The sequence below is a fragment of the Heloderma suspectum genome, chromosome 12 (genome assembly GCF_057233095.1).
Source record: "Heloderma suspectum isolate Gila_16-S chromosome 12, 16-S_ref, whole genome shotgun sequence".
In the NCBI taxonomy this organism is placed as follows: Eukaryota; Metazoa; Chordata; class Lepidosauria; order Squamata; family Helodermatidae; genus Heloderma; species Heloderma suspectum.
The window spans coordinates 993,921-1,009,244 of record NC_139469.1 but is presented as its reverse complement, the minus strand read 5'-3'; the positions used below and the strand labels follow the sequence as shown (position 1 = coordinate 1,009,244).

Sequence of the window (15,324 nt, the reverse complement as noted above, 5' to 3'; positions counted from 1 at the left end):
ATAGGCTACGTAAGTCTTTACGTAGCCTATCATGTCTATGGGGGGGAAAAACAAAACAAAACACAGACTGGAAATGGCGGCGGCGGCAGCCAGTTGGAAGACCAGCCACCGCCGAAGCCGCCGCTGGAGCCGCTGCCGTCTGAAACATCCGCCCCAGGTAAGTCTCATCCCGGGGGGATCTGTGGGGGGCGGCAGGCTGTTCCGCAATGGATTTCAGGGGGCTGAATGCACTGGCAATCGGCCTCACCGAGATCCGTCGCGGAATTCTCTGACATCCCTAGCAACGGTCCCCTGAGGTACCGGATCCAGAATGTCGCCTGTAAGCCCCACCCCGGGCTGACAGCCCTCCTCTCCATGCACGCAGTGGGGTGGCCCTTCTGTCTGAGGCTGAAGCATTCCACGTGGGCAGATGGCAGAGACCGAAAGTCTCAGAACAGCCTCGCCAGTTCTCCAAAGTGCAGCCATCCACATATGCCGGGCAAACATGGCAGACTACTGTGTCATCTACAGGGAACTCTGGTTGTTGCCAAGGCAGCTGGTGGGATGCCAGCTGCCACCTTGCTGGCGTGGAAACTACCCGAGAGCATTTCAGACGTCTTTTGGGCCAGAGATGGGCGGCGCGTTGGGACAGGGCAAGGGCAAAGGGCCCCTGTGGTCTGCGTAACTTGCGAGTGCTGGAAGCAGCATCCTGGAACTGCACAAGGGGGCTGCCCACAAAAGGACCAGACGCTTCCTGGAATATCTGATTTCAAGAACATGTCATATCCACTCTCATCCCTCATGTCAAAGTGCTGGTATTAACTTTTAAAGCCCTAAACAGCTTGGGGACAGATTGTCTCCTCTTAGGAATACCTGCTTGGACCCTAAGATCAGTTTTAGAGGCCCTCCTTCGGGTGCCGCTCCCAAATGAGGTGAGTCAAGTGGCTTCTAAGGAGAGGGCCTTTTTGGTGGTGGCACCCTGGTTGTGGAATGCACTGCCCAGAGAGGTTCATCTGGCACCTACATTGTAGTACGCTTTTCAGTCCTTCGGTTTTATTTTAAAATGTGTTATTATGTTTAGATCTTTACGCTGCTGCTGTAAAAACTTTGTTTTTTCTTTGTTTTATTTTGTTTTAAACCTTTAAAGTTTTTATATTATGTTTTACCTAGTTGCATTCTTGGGTTTTATTTTTTGTGAACCACCCAGAGAGCTTTGGCTATTGGACAATATAGAAATATAGTAAGTAAGCAAACGTACAAACAAACATATCAAAAATGCATCTTCTTTGCATTGTTCATGATAAACACACACACACGCCAGGGGGAAATTCAAGTTGTGTGTGCTGTGGGGGGCGGGGCGGGCGGAGCACACGTATGCTACCTTCTGACTCTCACAAGACTCATCATCATAAGGGACAGTGGCAGAGGGCGTGGCCTGACTTTTGATGTGTTGCTGTTGGCCTCCTCCTTCGTTGCAGGCACACTGCAGCGGCTGAGGAAGATCTACCACACCTCTATCAAGCCCCTGGAGCAATCTTACAAGTACAATGAACTACGGCAGCATGAAATCACAGGTAAGGCAGGCGGGATGGGATGGGTTGGGCGTTGGTGTTGCATTGCTAGGCATTTTGCTGGGCCATGTTTCAAGGCTGGCCTTATGGAGAGCTGAAGGGGAAAGGAAGAGAACTCCATTAGTTCTCTCAAGGCTGCTCTGTAGATCCTACCTAAGGAGGTCCTGTCCCTTCCCACACAGCCAGGGCTTGTGCAGCTGCAGCTGAGGCAAGGGGGATGGGACAGTTTAGAAACTCAGCTTGCTGCTGCTAGAATGAGAAATAGAAATTCACAAGGGGACTGGCAACAAAAAGTGTGGAAGGATCATGTTCACTGTTCCCATCAGCCATGTATTTTATTTATTTGTGTATTTATTTTGTGCATTTCTTGCCACCTTTCAAGAACACGGTCTTCCTAAAGTGGCTTATGATGCCCAGGGCATGCCTTTGATCTCCCTGCTCCCAGCATCATAGAAACATAGGAAGGCGCCTTCTATGGAATCAGACCCTGGGTCCCTCTCGCTCAGTATTGCCAACACTGACCAGCAGCCGTGGCTCCCCAGGCCTTCAGGCAGGAGTTTTTCCAGCCTTACCTGGAGATGCTGCTGGGATCAAACTTGGGACCTTCTGCACGCCAAAGCAGGGGCTCTGCCACTGAGCTGTGGCTCCTGAGCTGATGTACCATTAGTCTCTCCCTCTGAAAAGGGTCAAAGGTGAGGGTGCCCTTTGAAAGTACATCAGTCTGCAGAAGTGTCCTAAGGAACATCTCCCCCTCCACCAACCTCCCAGGCCACTACGATCTTCACGGGAGGCCCAGATGTCCATGCCACAGCCTATGGATTTCTGTCTGGCAATGACATGGAGGTGGCCTGCTCTGCGGTGGTGTCCGCCCTGAGAAATGATCTCTTCTCTGAAGTACATCAGGCCTCAGTGCCGGCATATTTTAGGTGTTTATTGAAAACATATCAGTTTGCATTGGCTTTCCCCCAAGCCATGAGCATCTTTGTACCAGCCTCATGATACGTGTGTGTTTGTGTGTGTGTGTGTGTGTGTGTGGCCTGTTTTGTTTGTTTTTATTCTTTTGTAAGGTGCCTTGAGATTTGTTTCAAATGAGAAGCAGTATATAAATCTTGGCTCACCACCCAAAATTGAGATGGGGTTTGGATGTTATTCCCCATGGCAAAATGTGTTTTTGGTGCATGATCTCCTTCTGTGAGTGAACGATTCATTCATGATTCCAGTCTCTTGTACTGGGTTAAGAGGGGAGCAGAAGGAACTGGAATTATCCACTGGTTCTGGCTCCTTTCTTGGAGCCTGCTGAAGGCCATCTTCAGTTCTTGACTGACATCTGACCAAGCACCCACACCCCTCCAGCCCTTTCCTACTCATGTTGCCTTTTCTCTCCTCCTGGCCCTCTCCTCTCCTGCCTATCAGCTTACCCTGGACGCACCCTGGGCTCTTCAGCCACAGGTGGGTACGGCTACCTGTCACTTGCATGTGAATGAAACTCCTCCCAGGTGGCCTCTGTCTGCTGATCAAAGAACCAAAATGAGCTGCCGTTCCCCCTTCCCTCCTCCCGTGCTGAGCGCATCGCTTGCCAGACCAGAAGCAAAAGGCACTCCTCCCTTGTGCCCCTTCGGTTGCCCAGGCGGGGCTTTCCGCACCACCATCAGCACAACGCTCACAGGCCTTCGACGGGGCTGGCAGAGCCGGGCTGTTTTTGACAAGGGTTGCCACGCTGTCTTTCCAGAGGGGTAGTTGTGTAATCTATTGCAGCAAAACAATGGAAAGTCTTGTGGCACCTTAAAGACTAACACATTTATGTGGCAGAAGCTTTTGTGGGCTAGAAGCTGGCCTGATCCTAGACTCCCTCTTTGCTTGGAACTGAAATGGAGGTCAGCTGGTGCCTGCCTCCCCTGCCCTGTGGCTGGAGGACAGCTCTTTGATGCCTACAGGAGCTGGCCCTGGTGTTAAGAGGTCTCACGCCAGTGGGCACCCTTCATCCCGGCCCCAAGACAGGGAGGTGGCAGGACAGCAGTCAAGCCTACTGACCTGGCCAAGCACAAGATCTTCATGTTTCAAGGGTATCTCTAGGAAGACTCCAGGTGACTGTCAGGCGAAATTTTTCCTTCTTCAGATGTGCCAGAGTGTGCGTAGTGTACTATACATTCATCCTGTCATAATCAGGAGACTGACTGAAGACTCCCCAGGAGGGAGGTGGTGCTGCTAAATGTTTTTGTGTAACCTTTTGGAGACAATATCTGCATATACATGCAGCCATCATAAGGCTCTCTCTGACTGCTTTATATGCGGGTGAGTGCAGGAATGGATAACCTGTGGACAGAGTATGTATTAGCCTAGGTGTATACAAGAGCATGTGTAGCTACAGAAGCAAATAAATACATAAACCGATGTAGCGCCATAGCTAAAGGAGAGTGCTGCTCTCTTTGTGAACGTACAGGCCACAGTCCATTGTGGAGTAAGGCACGTGTGAGTCCCTCCGCTCATGATGAGGCTTTTCTCTGGTGTAGAGCACACAACCTAAAGCTGAGCAAGGGTTGGGGTTAAGGGCTGCTCTCCCATCATTGCGAAAGCTCTTCTTTACCCCAATCCACTCTGGAGACGTGGGAGAAGGCGGCATCCCATGTTGGCTTCTCAGACGTATGTGGCTGCTAGCTTCATGGGTGGACTATGGCAGGCAGCTTCATTATGCTGGAACCCAGTCCTCAAGCAGGGCTTACCCAACCACCTGTCAGAGAAGGCATCCAGAGAAGGGAAATCGGAGAGCAGAAGGGCCACCCAAAGGACTGCTCTTCTCCCAAATCCCACTTGGATTCAGTGCCCTTCTCCACTTTAAGGGCCATTTCTCACACAATCACTTTCCTGCACAAATGCCCCTCCAACATGTGTCCCCCTATCCTGTGTGACAAGCACATCTAGTTCAGCAGACAGGAAGTCTCAGCTAGCGATGGGTCCCCGCTGTGTGTGAACACACTGCAAAGTGCGCAATTTCACACTTAGCACTGCTCACCCAGGGCATGTGCACACTAAATAGTGTAGGGAACGTTTCATTTGTGAAATCATACTAAGCCTTTCAAGGATGGAAGGGACACAGGAGGGCACTTCAGTGGCCATAGCTGAGGACTGGACATCCCTAGGGAGGGAGGACTGGCCTGGCTAAGAGAGGCCCCTCACGGATCCCAGTCGCTTGGACTGTCCCTGCCGGTGGATACTATGATGGCGGACAGCAGGTGAGCTGCATGTGTGTGCACTGCACTCCCCCCACCCCCACCCCAGTGGTGGTACCTTCATGCCTGGCTTGTCTTGATTGCCCTGAGGGAGGAAGGGGATGGCTTGCTGGGCTAGCTAGGGAATGTTCCTGCGGGCCTGGAGGGGCCAGATAAATGTCCAGAGGTTGGCTGCTCTTTGGAGAAATTCCAGGGGCATGCCTGACATGGCTGCTGTTCTCTTCCCCTTGCAGACGGAGAGATTGCTTCCAAGCCGATGGTGCTATTCCTGGGACCATGGAGCGTTGGCAAATCCACCATGATCAACTACCTCCTGGGGCTGGATGACACTCCGTACCAGCTCTACACAGGCAGGGCGCCTTTCTGCTTGCCCCCTGCCCTGAATATCACCGTCTTAGGCACCAGGTGCCTGGCCCATCCGCTACATGAAAGGGCCTGTCAGAGCCGCTACAGCCAGAGCAGGGACAGCACCACGAGGCCCGGGGCAGGAGGAGCCAAACAGAGGCCCCATCTACACGAGCCTTTTACTCCAGGGCAGCTGCGAGTCGAGGTCCCTCGAGACAGATGATGCAGTTGCCACTTTGCAGCTATCTGTGGTTTTCTCCTGGAAAATGCGGATTTCCATGGAGGCGTTTCGCTGCAATGTTTTTCATTTGCTGCAGGTTTCCTGTGGTTGCAAGCGTCTGTCCCTTCCCCAAACCGACTTCGCATCTTACAGTGGGTGTGTTGTAGGCGTGCGTAGTGTTTGTGTCACTCTGTGACGCCCCTTTACTCCCCCCCGTCCCTTTGCAGCTGCACAGTTACAGAGGCACAGAGAGGCGTTTTCATTTATTTAATCACACTTTCACACATTTTTGCAGCTTTGTATCTTCGCAATGGTTGTTTTGGACTCAGTGCCCAAGGGCTGGGGGGGTGGTCCTTGGGGGAGGACCAACTTCACTCTGGCCACCATTTCGGAGCGATGGGTAGGCGCATACCGCTCACGCAAACCATTGCGATAGTCTCAGGCTGGGGAACTGGCAAACAGATGGCGTGGAAATGAAGGGACACAGAACTCCCTCTTTTTACCTAACTTGGGATGGAAAGACACAACAGAACCCCTAAAATAAAAAACAGCCACTGCAGTGTCGCACCCCCATGCTCATGGGACTGCACAGCTGCGCATTAAAGTATAATGGCAAAAAAAGGGCACAGCAGAGTCTGTTAGGGAAGCGCACAGTAAATCGCAAGTGTATCACAGCAGAAGCTAGTTTGAAGCTGCAGTGCTGTGCAGTTGCGATGGGGTGGGGGGTGAAAGCAGTGCCATGTAGATGGGGCCAAAGTAAGCTCCCTTTGTTTGGGTATGCCCAGGCCTCAGAGCCCTTTTCAAGAGCAGAAGGGAAAGAGATGTGACTCGCAAGCAGGCACTTTGAAGCCTCTGGATTGACCAGGCTAGTGCCTGGCATTTGCTTCTGCCAGATGCACGACAGGCTGCAGATTTTCTAGCTCTGGCTCAACCTCTCACTGCCCTCGCCTGGCCTCATTTTGGCTCTGCCTCAGCCTGTCACACAGTCGGGGCAGAACATACACCCTGGCCTGCTGCCTGGGGGTCGGCTGGGCCCAGAGCCCTCCCATCAGGGTGGCTTCCCCCTGCAGGTGGTTGCCTGGCTGCCAGAGCCACAGTGGGTAAACACAAGGAACTTCCATTTTCTGGTTTCCCTGTGTGGAGCCAATTAATTTTAGCAGGAGTGACCTTTCCCTTTCCCTCCTCCCCGGGCTCCCTGTCCCTTTGATCCCCAATCTCAGCCCAGCAGTGATCTTCTGAATTAAATTCTCTGATGAAATATAGTTTCTGAGCTGAACAAACCAAACTTAGCCATCAGGGTTCCTTTCCCACCTAGGATGTGTTGGGCTGCTTGGACTCTGGAGCAAAATCCTTCTAAACTCAATGCAGCTCTAGAAACTGCGACAGAGGACATTGTGAAAAGTGTTATTGCTCTGTGGGCTTTGTATCGTACCATATGCAGTGGCAAGGTGTCCTTTTGAGCTTGGTGGAAATTTGAGACAGCGCAAGCTGATTAAATGGCCATTTCATTTCATCAAGAAACTATTTCTCTTAAGCCACCTGGAATGTACGTAGACGGCAGGAGTGAAACCACGTGCTGGGTTGGCCAGAGCACTACTAAGAGAGTTCTAGAAGGGGCACCTGGATTTGTCTGTACTGAGTGTTGGAATGTTTTTGCAAGGTGACCATTCCAAAAGCAGCCCAATTTGGGGTGGCAGTTCACCTGGTTCTTGTTTTGCCTCCTTCTTGAACAGGGGCTGAGCCAACCACCTCAGAGTTCACCGTCATCATGCATGGACCCAAGCTCAAGACCATCGAAGGCATTGTGATGGCTGCGGACAGTGCCCGCTCTTTCTCGCCTCTTGAGAAGTTTGGGCAGAACTTTCTGGAAAAGCTGATAGGGATCGAGGTTCCTCATAAACTTTTGGAGAGAGTGACCTTTGTGGACACCCCTGGGATCATTGAAAACCGAAAGCAGCAAGAACGAGGTAAAGGGCTATTCTTTGCATGTTCAAATGGTCTTGAGATGAAAGTAAAGCCAGATCATGGAAAATAGCAGGGATCTATTCTGACTTGCTACACTCCTATTGTGAAACTAGTCATTTCTTCATGCAAGCAACAACTTTAATATTTTTTCCATAGACCATGTCTATCAATCTTTTTGAAAAATGACTAAACATTGCACTAATTTCAGAATAAGACTGAATCAAAACCTCTAATATTGCCTAGCATGGCTATTTCACAATCATTCATAGATCTCTCAAGGTCCGGCCCTAATCCTGTTTTTTTCTGGTGTGTATATAGGTACATACCAGCTGTTTGTGCACATATCCTATTTATTTATTTTTAAAAAGTGAAATGAAGACAATCCCAAGAAGAGGATGCAAGTATTTCTTGGAAAAACTTGTAGTTGTTAATGTTTTGCTCTCCACATAATATACCTCAACTTCAGCAAAGCTTTCGACAAAGTGCCCCATGATAATCATGATGTGCAAACTAGCTCAAAGTGGGCTAGATGAAACAACGATCCGGTGGATCCACAGCTGGCTACAGAATCGGACTCAAAGAGTGCTTCCCAATGGGACCTTCTCCAACTGGGGAGAGGTCACGAGTGGGGTACCGCAGGGCTCAGTCCTGGGCCCAGTGCTGTTCCACATTTTGATGAATGACTTGGAGGAGGGGGTGCAGGGAATGCTGATCACATTTGCAGATGACACAAAATTGGGCGGGATGGCTAATACTTTGGAAGACAGAAACAAAATTCAAAGTGATCTGGATAGACTGGAGCGCTGGGCAGAAAACAACAGAATGACATTTCATAGGGATGAATGCCCAGTTCTTCACCTAGGAAAAAGAAACCAAATGCACAGTGACAAGATGGGGGATACGTGGCTCAACAACACGACAAGCGAGAAGGATCTTGGCATTGTTGTCGATCACAAGCTGAATATGAGCCCACAATGGGATGTGCTCTTTTGGGCTGCATTAATAGAAGCATAGCTTCCATATCTCAGGAAGTACTAGTCCCTCTCTACTCAGCACTGGTTAGGCCTCATCTGGAGTACTATGCCCAGTTCTGGGCACCACACTTTCCGAAGGATGCAGACAAACTGGAGAGGGTTCAGAGGAGGGCAACAAAGATGATCGGGGGACTGGAAACAAAGCCCTATGAAGAGAGGCTGAAAGAACTGGGCATGTTTAGCCTTGAGAAGAGAAGACTGAGGGGAGATATGACAGCGCTCTTCAAGTACTTGAAAGGTTGTCCCAGAGAGGAAGGCCAGGATCTCTTCTTGATAATCCCAGAGTGCAGGACACGGAATAATGGGCTCATGTTATAGGAAGCCAGATTCTGGCTGAACATCAGGAAAAGCTTCCTGAGTGTTAGATCAATACGACAATGGAAACAATGACCTAGGGAGGTGGTGGGCTCTCCCACACTGGAGGCATTCAAGACGAGGCTGGACAGCCATCTGTTGGGGATGCTCTGTCCTGGATTTCTGCATTGAGCAGGGAGTGGGACTCAATGGCCTTGTAGGCCCCTTCCAACCCTACTATTCTACGATTCTATAAGGGAGTAGGCAGATATTTTGCAAAATTACTGGTTTCACAGCATTGCCATGACAATATATTACAACAAATGTCTAAAACTATGATGAATGTTTACAATCCCAGGTGAATTTTATGAATGGCTGCAAAGACTGTTGTGCACTCCCCACTTCTGCAAATGGTAAGAAGTTCCGGGGGCAGCACAACCCGGGTTCGGTTTCCTTTGGGTGAGAAAGCACTGGAAACCTGTGGCAGTCTGGTAACATTTGCTTTATTTGTAAATGTTGAAGAGCATAAGTGGAGGCAAACAGCAGACACCCCTTCAAGGCAGCCAATCCACTGTTCTACATCAGATTCGTAGAGGGAGGCACCCTGTACCCCAAGGTATCTTCAATCAACACTCAGCTCTCTTTCTCTGGGCTTCCTCACACAGAGCTTTTATCCTGCTATTGAGATTGCTCACTCACTGAAGATTGGGGGTCCTTTTCATGATGTCATCAACCTCCAGGGCACATCCAGAGGTTTTTCCTGGTAATTCCATCTTTAAAAGATCTGGAAATAATGAATTATCAAATTACATTGGATTGTTGCACTATTAAGATAGCCACTAGATGGTGCAGTTTCATTGAGTTCTATGGAACCTTGAAAATAAAAACTTCCCTTCTCAGCAACCACATGGTCACCATCTGGGAGCCCTCTGCAAACACAGAATGGCTCCACAACGGGAGGACTCCAGCTTTTCTTGTCTCTAAACTTCAAACTGTCTCTAAACTTCAAACTGTTTTTCTTTAAACAGAGGGTGGAGGGTCAAATTCCCCAAGCTCAGATGGCTTTTCCATTCAAACACCCAGAGGTATTGTTCACTACCTCAGAAACATTCACTCTCATCAAAGAAACATCACTCAACTATCCTGGGCTATGAGCAAGCAATGCAGTCTCCCCAACAAAGGAAGAATCGATAGCCCTAAACAATGCACAAGCATGGACAAACACATGTGTTTTTCCCCACTTTCCAGACATACACAAATGCATACCAAAAATTTTGTAGTGTGTGGGACTAAGTGGGTGGGGAATCATTGCAGAATAGTCAGAACATAAATACAAGTAGCTGAATGTCAGAAATGAATCTGAGCGTGTGGAGATGTCTAGCGGCTCGGGTTCAGAGTGGGAGCAGCCAGAGCAGGGGGAGGCCCCCTCCCTAGCGAGCCCAGATATGGTGAGACGTTCTCCCCAAGGCCTTGGCTGATAGATGGCTCAGCCTGATCCCCCCCCTTTCCTCCGCCCTGAGAACCCAGGTTTCGGGGGAGGAGGAGAGCGAGTTGAGGGGTGCTAAGGTCCATCACAGAGCAAAGAGGCAAAAGTTAGAGGCAGCGCTCAGATGCTCCATCACATTGGCCATGTGTGGGAGCCTGCGTGGGAGGGAGCCACGGGGGGGGGGGGATTCCTGCAAAGCTAGTCTGGCCGAGAAGTTCTTGCCCAGACTGCTGGCAACTTCTCGAACTGCCACTTCCACTCCTCTATTGATATTCATAGATGTGTGGATTAGCTGTTTCAGTCTGAGAGCTTCCTAGAATCTGCATTTGCAAAGAAGCTAGTCATTAACTAATAAAGTAGTGAGCCTCTAGGCTTGTTTCCTAGAATGTGTTGACTGCGAAGGGGAAGGGGAAGGATGAAGGAACTTTATGAGGGAATGCCTTTAATATTATGTAATTGTGTTAATGAGCAATTGGATGTTTAAGGATCCCGGCTGCATGTTTCTTCATTAAATCTTCACAAGTAAATTGTGAGGTAGAGACTGACTTTTGTTCTTAGCCGAAGCTGAGCATTCAGTGTGGGAACCTGGAATATTCTTGAGTGGGCTTGGACTTATAGGCCCCTTCCAACCCTACTAGTTATGATTATGAATAATCATGGCCCGATGGCTATGGCCCTGGCTGACAAACACATTTAGATGACTGCCAGTATTGTTTCTCAGAGTTCTCAGGCATTCACAACTTTCATCTGGGATTGTCAATAGTCATATGAGATGTCAATATTAAAAAATTGTAAATATCACTGAGACTTCACAGTTTGGTCAAACTATTTAACTGCATTCTCCTTTGAGTGTTGCTTTCTCCGTTGTGTCCAGAGATAATTGCTAATAGGGTGGAGGTCTTCATGGGTCTGGCATTAGGGGTTCCGAAGTGTGAGTCCCCAGTAATGTGGAGCTAAGGCTGAGTAGCCACAATCACCCCAATCCTCATCAGGGGTCCCTCGGCCTCCAACCTGATGTTGTTCTCCCCGCTTCCTCCCCCACAGGCTACCCATTCAACGATGTCTGCCAATGGTTCATCGACAGAGCTGACCTCATCTTTGTAGTGTTTGACCCCACAAAGTTGGATGTGGGGCTGGAGCTGGAGATGCTCTTCCGGCAGCTGAAGGGACGGGAATCTCAGATTAGGATAATTCTGAACAAAGCTGACAGTCTGGCCACGCAAGAGCTCATGCGAGTGTACGGGGCCTTGTTTTGGAGCCTGGCTCCACTCATCAATGTCACTGAGCCCCCCAGGGTCTACGTCAGTTCCTTCTGGCCCCTGGAATATGAAGCTGATACCCACCAAGAACTCTTCTTGAAAGAAGAGATCTCCCTCTTGGAAGATCTGAACCAGGTGATTGAGAACAGGCTGGAAAACAAGATTGCCTTCATCCGCCAACATGCCATCCGGGTTCGCATCCATGCGCTCTTAGTGGATCGCTACTTGCAAACCTACAAGGATAAAATGACCTTCTTCAGTGACGGGGAGCTTGTGTTCAAGGACATTGTAGAGGACCCAGACAAGTTCTACATCTTTAAGTCAATCCTGGCTAAGACCAACGTCAGCAAGTTTGACCTCCCCAATCGCGAGGCTTACAAGGACTTCTTTGGGATCAACCCCATTAACACCTTCAAGCTACTTGCTCAGCAATGTTCCTACATGGGGGGCTGCTTCCTGGAGAAGATTGAGAGGGCCATCACACGCGAGCTGCCAGATCTCTTGGGGAGCATTGGCCTGGGCAAGAAGCCCAGTGTTCTGTCCTGTGACACAACTGGCTGTGGCGAAACTCCAAAGAACCGTTACAAGAAACATTAACAGGCAGGCTGTCCTCTGTAACCACTCCTGTGTTCCTGTTGGTGAATGAGCTTATGTCTTATCTGTCCAAGAAGTCAAGGTTTGTTAACCCTTCGAGTGCCACACTGGCAAGAGCTAATATACAATGAGGACTTGGAATCACTGGCATCCATGGCAGGGAAGTTGGGTGGGGCTAGGGAAGAGAATGAAACACTGTGAATACCTGATGTTTATTATATAATCTTTGTTATTTTAAATAGGAAGCCATATATTGAGCTGTAAGTCAAAGAGAAGGCAGACACAGTCACTTGGCCCTCATGAATGGTAAGCATGCAGGGAGGAGGAAGGAAGGAAACATTAGAGTGCTGAGGAATGGTGAAAGAGACTCTTGACATCAGGAGAGGCACAAACTATATGCTGTTTTTGCAGCATTCTGACTGCTGTACATGGGATTGAGGACCATAACATTTGTCACATGTATCCAACCATTTTTTCTGGGACTCACAGGTCACCAGCATCTGCTCTTCGAGCATGTCCTCACTTCAGCTGCATCTTAGCATCTATTGTTCCTGTCCCAGACAGAAAGAATCCAGACTGCCTTTTATCTGGATCCTGCCTTGTCTGTAAACACAGGGCATTTTCCCTAACCCCTGGCTCAGAAAGAACAATCCTCCAGCACAGGTAGGAGTCTGGGTGGCCCTAGCATAGGTCACTTGAAGCCTGGCCTTTTGGGAGTCCCTGTTGGGAATCCTGTTTGGGATAGAGGCTGCTTTGTGTGTGCACATGGACACAGGAATCTGTTGGTGCAAGTCCAAAATTGCCAGTCACAGCACTTCCTTTGTGAGGACTTGACATGTTAAGGGAGCTGTGTCACACGCTTGTTGGCATCTGAGCCTCAGTATTGTCTCCTGCATTTGACATCCTGTTGCTGTTGTTGCTCTTTCGGGCTTCTCACTGTGGGTTGAAAGCGGGGTTGTCTCTGTCCACCTTTTATCTGTTGCCTTTCTGTATCACACCACCTAACTTTGTGGTGAGCTATAAATGGCTATTTCTTAAGACAGAACTGATGTCGCTTCCTTGTACGTGACAAAGGAGAGGCAAAAACCCCATTGCAAGTACAGCGATGGCAGTGCTGAGTATGAACTGGAGACAAGAGGGGGCTTTTGCAATGGGTAGTGAGTAGTAAACCTGGATGTCCATGACTTACATCATGATGGAGCACTTTCTGCCTGGTTAGAGGACCTGCAAAGATTACAACTTCCAGACAGTCTGAAGGATTGATATAACATGCTTGTGGGCCTTATTAACCAGATTCAAGGAAGTCCAAGCAAGGTATAATTAAGCATCCTGAGGAAGATAGAAATGAAGGAGAAAAGGCAAACAGATGAAGGTGCCATGCTAGTTCGGTCTGTTTGCTTTTTCCAAAGACACTTGGACAAACAGGAAAACTGAAAGTTTTGCAAAGAGGGTCAGGAGAATCATGAAAGGCAGTTCTGCTAGGAAAAAGAACTTGCCATGAAACCAAGCCTGGTAAAGTTGAGTTTAATCTTGGAAAAAACAATCTACGGGATTGAGGTGTGTCAGCTGCTCTTTGTGGGGCACTGGAAACTGACTGCCAAGAGAGGGAAAAATATAGGAGCCAGGCGTCATAAATGAGCAGGCTTTGGGCTAGAAAAAGAATTATACAGCGGGGTGGGGTGGGATGGGAGAGAGACTTTGGGCATGGGAATGGGAACAGCTAAATCAGCAAAGAAGTATCATGGGAATTGGCATCCAGAACAGTGCAGGGATGAGTCACTGCAGAGGAAAGCCCCCGACCTGTCCTGGAGTTGCCTCCTCCTCCATTTGTCTCTTGTATATTAGCTTCCTTCACTTCTCCTCCTCTCACCAGCTGCCGCCTCTCACCAGCTGCAGTGCTTTTTCCAAATCAGACTCTCTGTTCCTGTCAGTGGTCCTGCATTTTTGTCTCCACACCTGATGGAACAGAGAAAATGTGCTGTTACAACTGGCTCCCCAAAGCAAACTCTGCATTGTTCTCTGAGGAAGCAGAGTGATCCAGGAGATGGGTCCCATTTCCTCTGTTGCTTCCTCTTGCCCTCATCTTTTGTATTTCCTCTCCTCATCTTGTGACCTTGGGCTTTTTCATTTTTATTCATTCTTCTTGCCACCTTTCATCTTACGCATCAAGATCTTGCGAGTAATGTGCAGCGTGACTGGATAGTTTTCTGCAAGATGTGCTCTTAGCGACTTGCTCAGTTTAGAGTGCAAGCCTCAAGTGACAAGGTGGATGCAATGGCCATATTGTGCAAAACCCTCAGTTGCAGGTGTCTTGCCTCATGCTGTGACCTTGGGTGCTGAGGGGCAGTAAGATCTGGAGTGCCACCCGCACCTCAAGACAACAGAGATTGCAGTGTGATTGGTAGTGCTGAAAGGAACCAAGGCATGTGGTCTGCAGCTTGTTCAGCTGAGATGTTGGGAGACAAATGTGGTGTGTCCACCTTGCTGGCCTGGAGTCAAGGGGGAAGATTCAGCCCAAACACTGAATAGAATTTCCTGGTTCCTGGGGACTGCATCATCATCACAGGTCTCCCAGGCCCAGCTGTTCCCCTCCTTCCCCCTTAAAGTCTGAGTCGTTCCTGCTCCACATCATTAACATGACCCACTGGTACCTGGAAACTAGGTGGCCTTTCAGAAACAGTGGAGACTCCAGCACCAAAAGCTGGAGATCTGGCATCATCCATTCTGGGGGGACCTTTGCTCTTGAGTACACAGCTGTAATAGGCCACCTAAATTGGCGTTGTCTGAGAATCTGTCAGAACAGCTGGCTCCTATACCAACCTGGCTCTTCTCTGTCTTGGGAATATGCATCCTTGCGGTCCACTGATCTTTGGGGGAGGGTGCCTGTGTGCCTCTCCATTTGGTGAAATTACCAAAACCCTCTGTCCACTGTTGTGTGCTTCTTTTGAACAGGATTTTGGACAGATACATTTAAAGGAATGACATAGCTGTAATATATTTCCAGTTAGCGGTTCACAGTAATAATCTGTATTTGGAGAGACCATGTACATCAGCCATTCTAATAAATTCTGATCTTTTCCAATCACATTCCTTGGTACCTTGCTTTGTTGTTGAATGGAAATCTTGGAACTGGTGGATAAAAGAATTTGGGGTCAAGCAAACTAGTGATGCACACACATGGCTGAACCCTGCCCATTAGGTTTCATTGATGAGTTGTTTTATTAATTGTTTTGTTGATAAGTTTTAGCCCTCTTTCTTAAAAATAGCCCAAGGTTATGTACAATATACAAAATCAGTTCTAACCATAGAGGCACAACAGAGACCTTTGCAGTGCATTAGAATAATTTTTA

At 48.9% G+C, this 15,324-nt stretch overlaps 1 protein-coding gene across 2 annotated transcripts in view; it reads left to right on the top strand.

Annotated features, from left to right (window-relative positions):
• SRL (sarcalumenin) overlaps nt 1-15,062 on the top strand; it is a 37,553-nt gene extending 22,491 nt beyond the window's left edge. The window contains exons 4-7 of one of the 2 annotated variants that reach the window (XM_084817947.1): nt 1,458-1,553; nt 5,011-5,127; nt 7,076-7,309; nt 11,166-15,062. In XM_084817947.1, coding sequence (XP_084674073.1) covers nt 1,458-1,553; nt 5,011-5,127; nt 7,076-7,309; nt 11,166-11,977 — 1,259 coding nt within the window. In that variant the 3' untranslated portion in view covers nt 11,978-15,062. The remainder of the gene's footprint in view (nt 1-1,457; nt 1,554-5,010; nt 5,128-7,075; nt 7,310-11,165) is intronic. The other variant, XM_084817948.1, reaches the window with a different exon arrangement.
• The last annotated feature ends 262 nt before the right edge of the window (nt 15,063-15,324 follow it).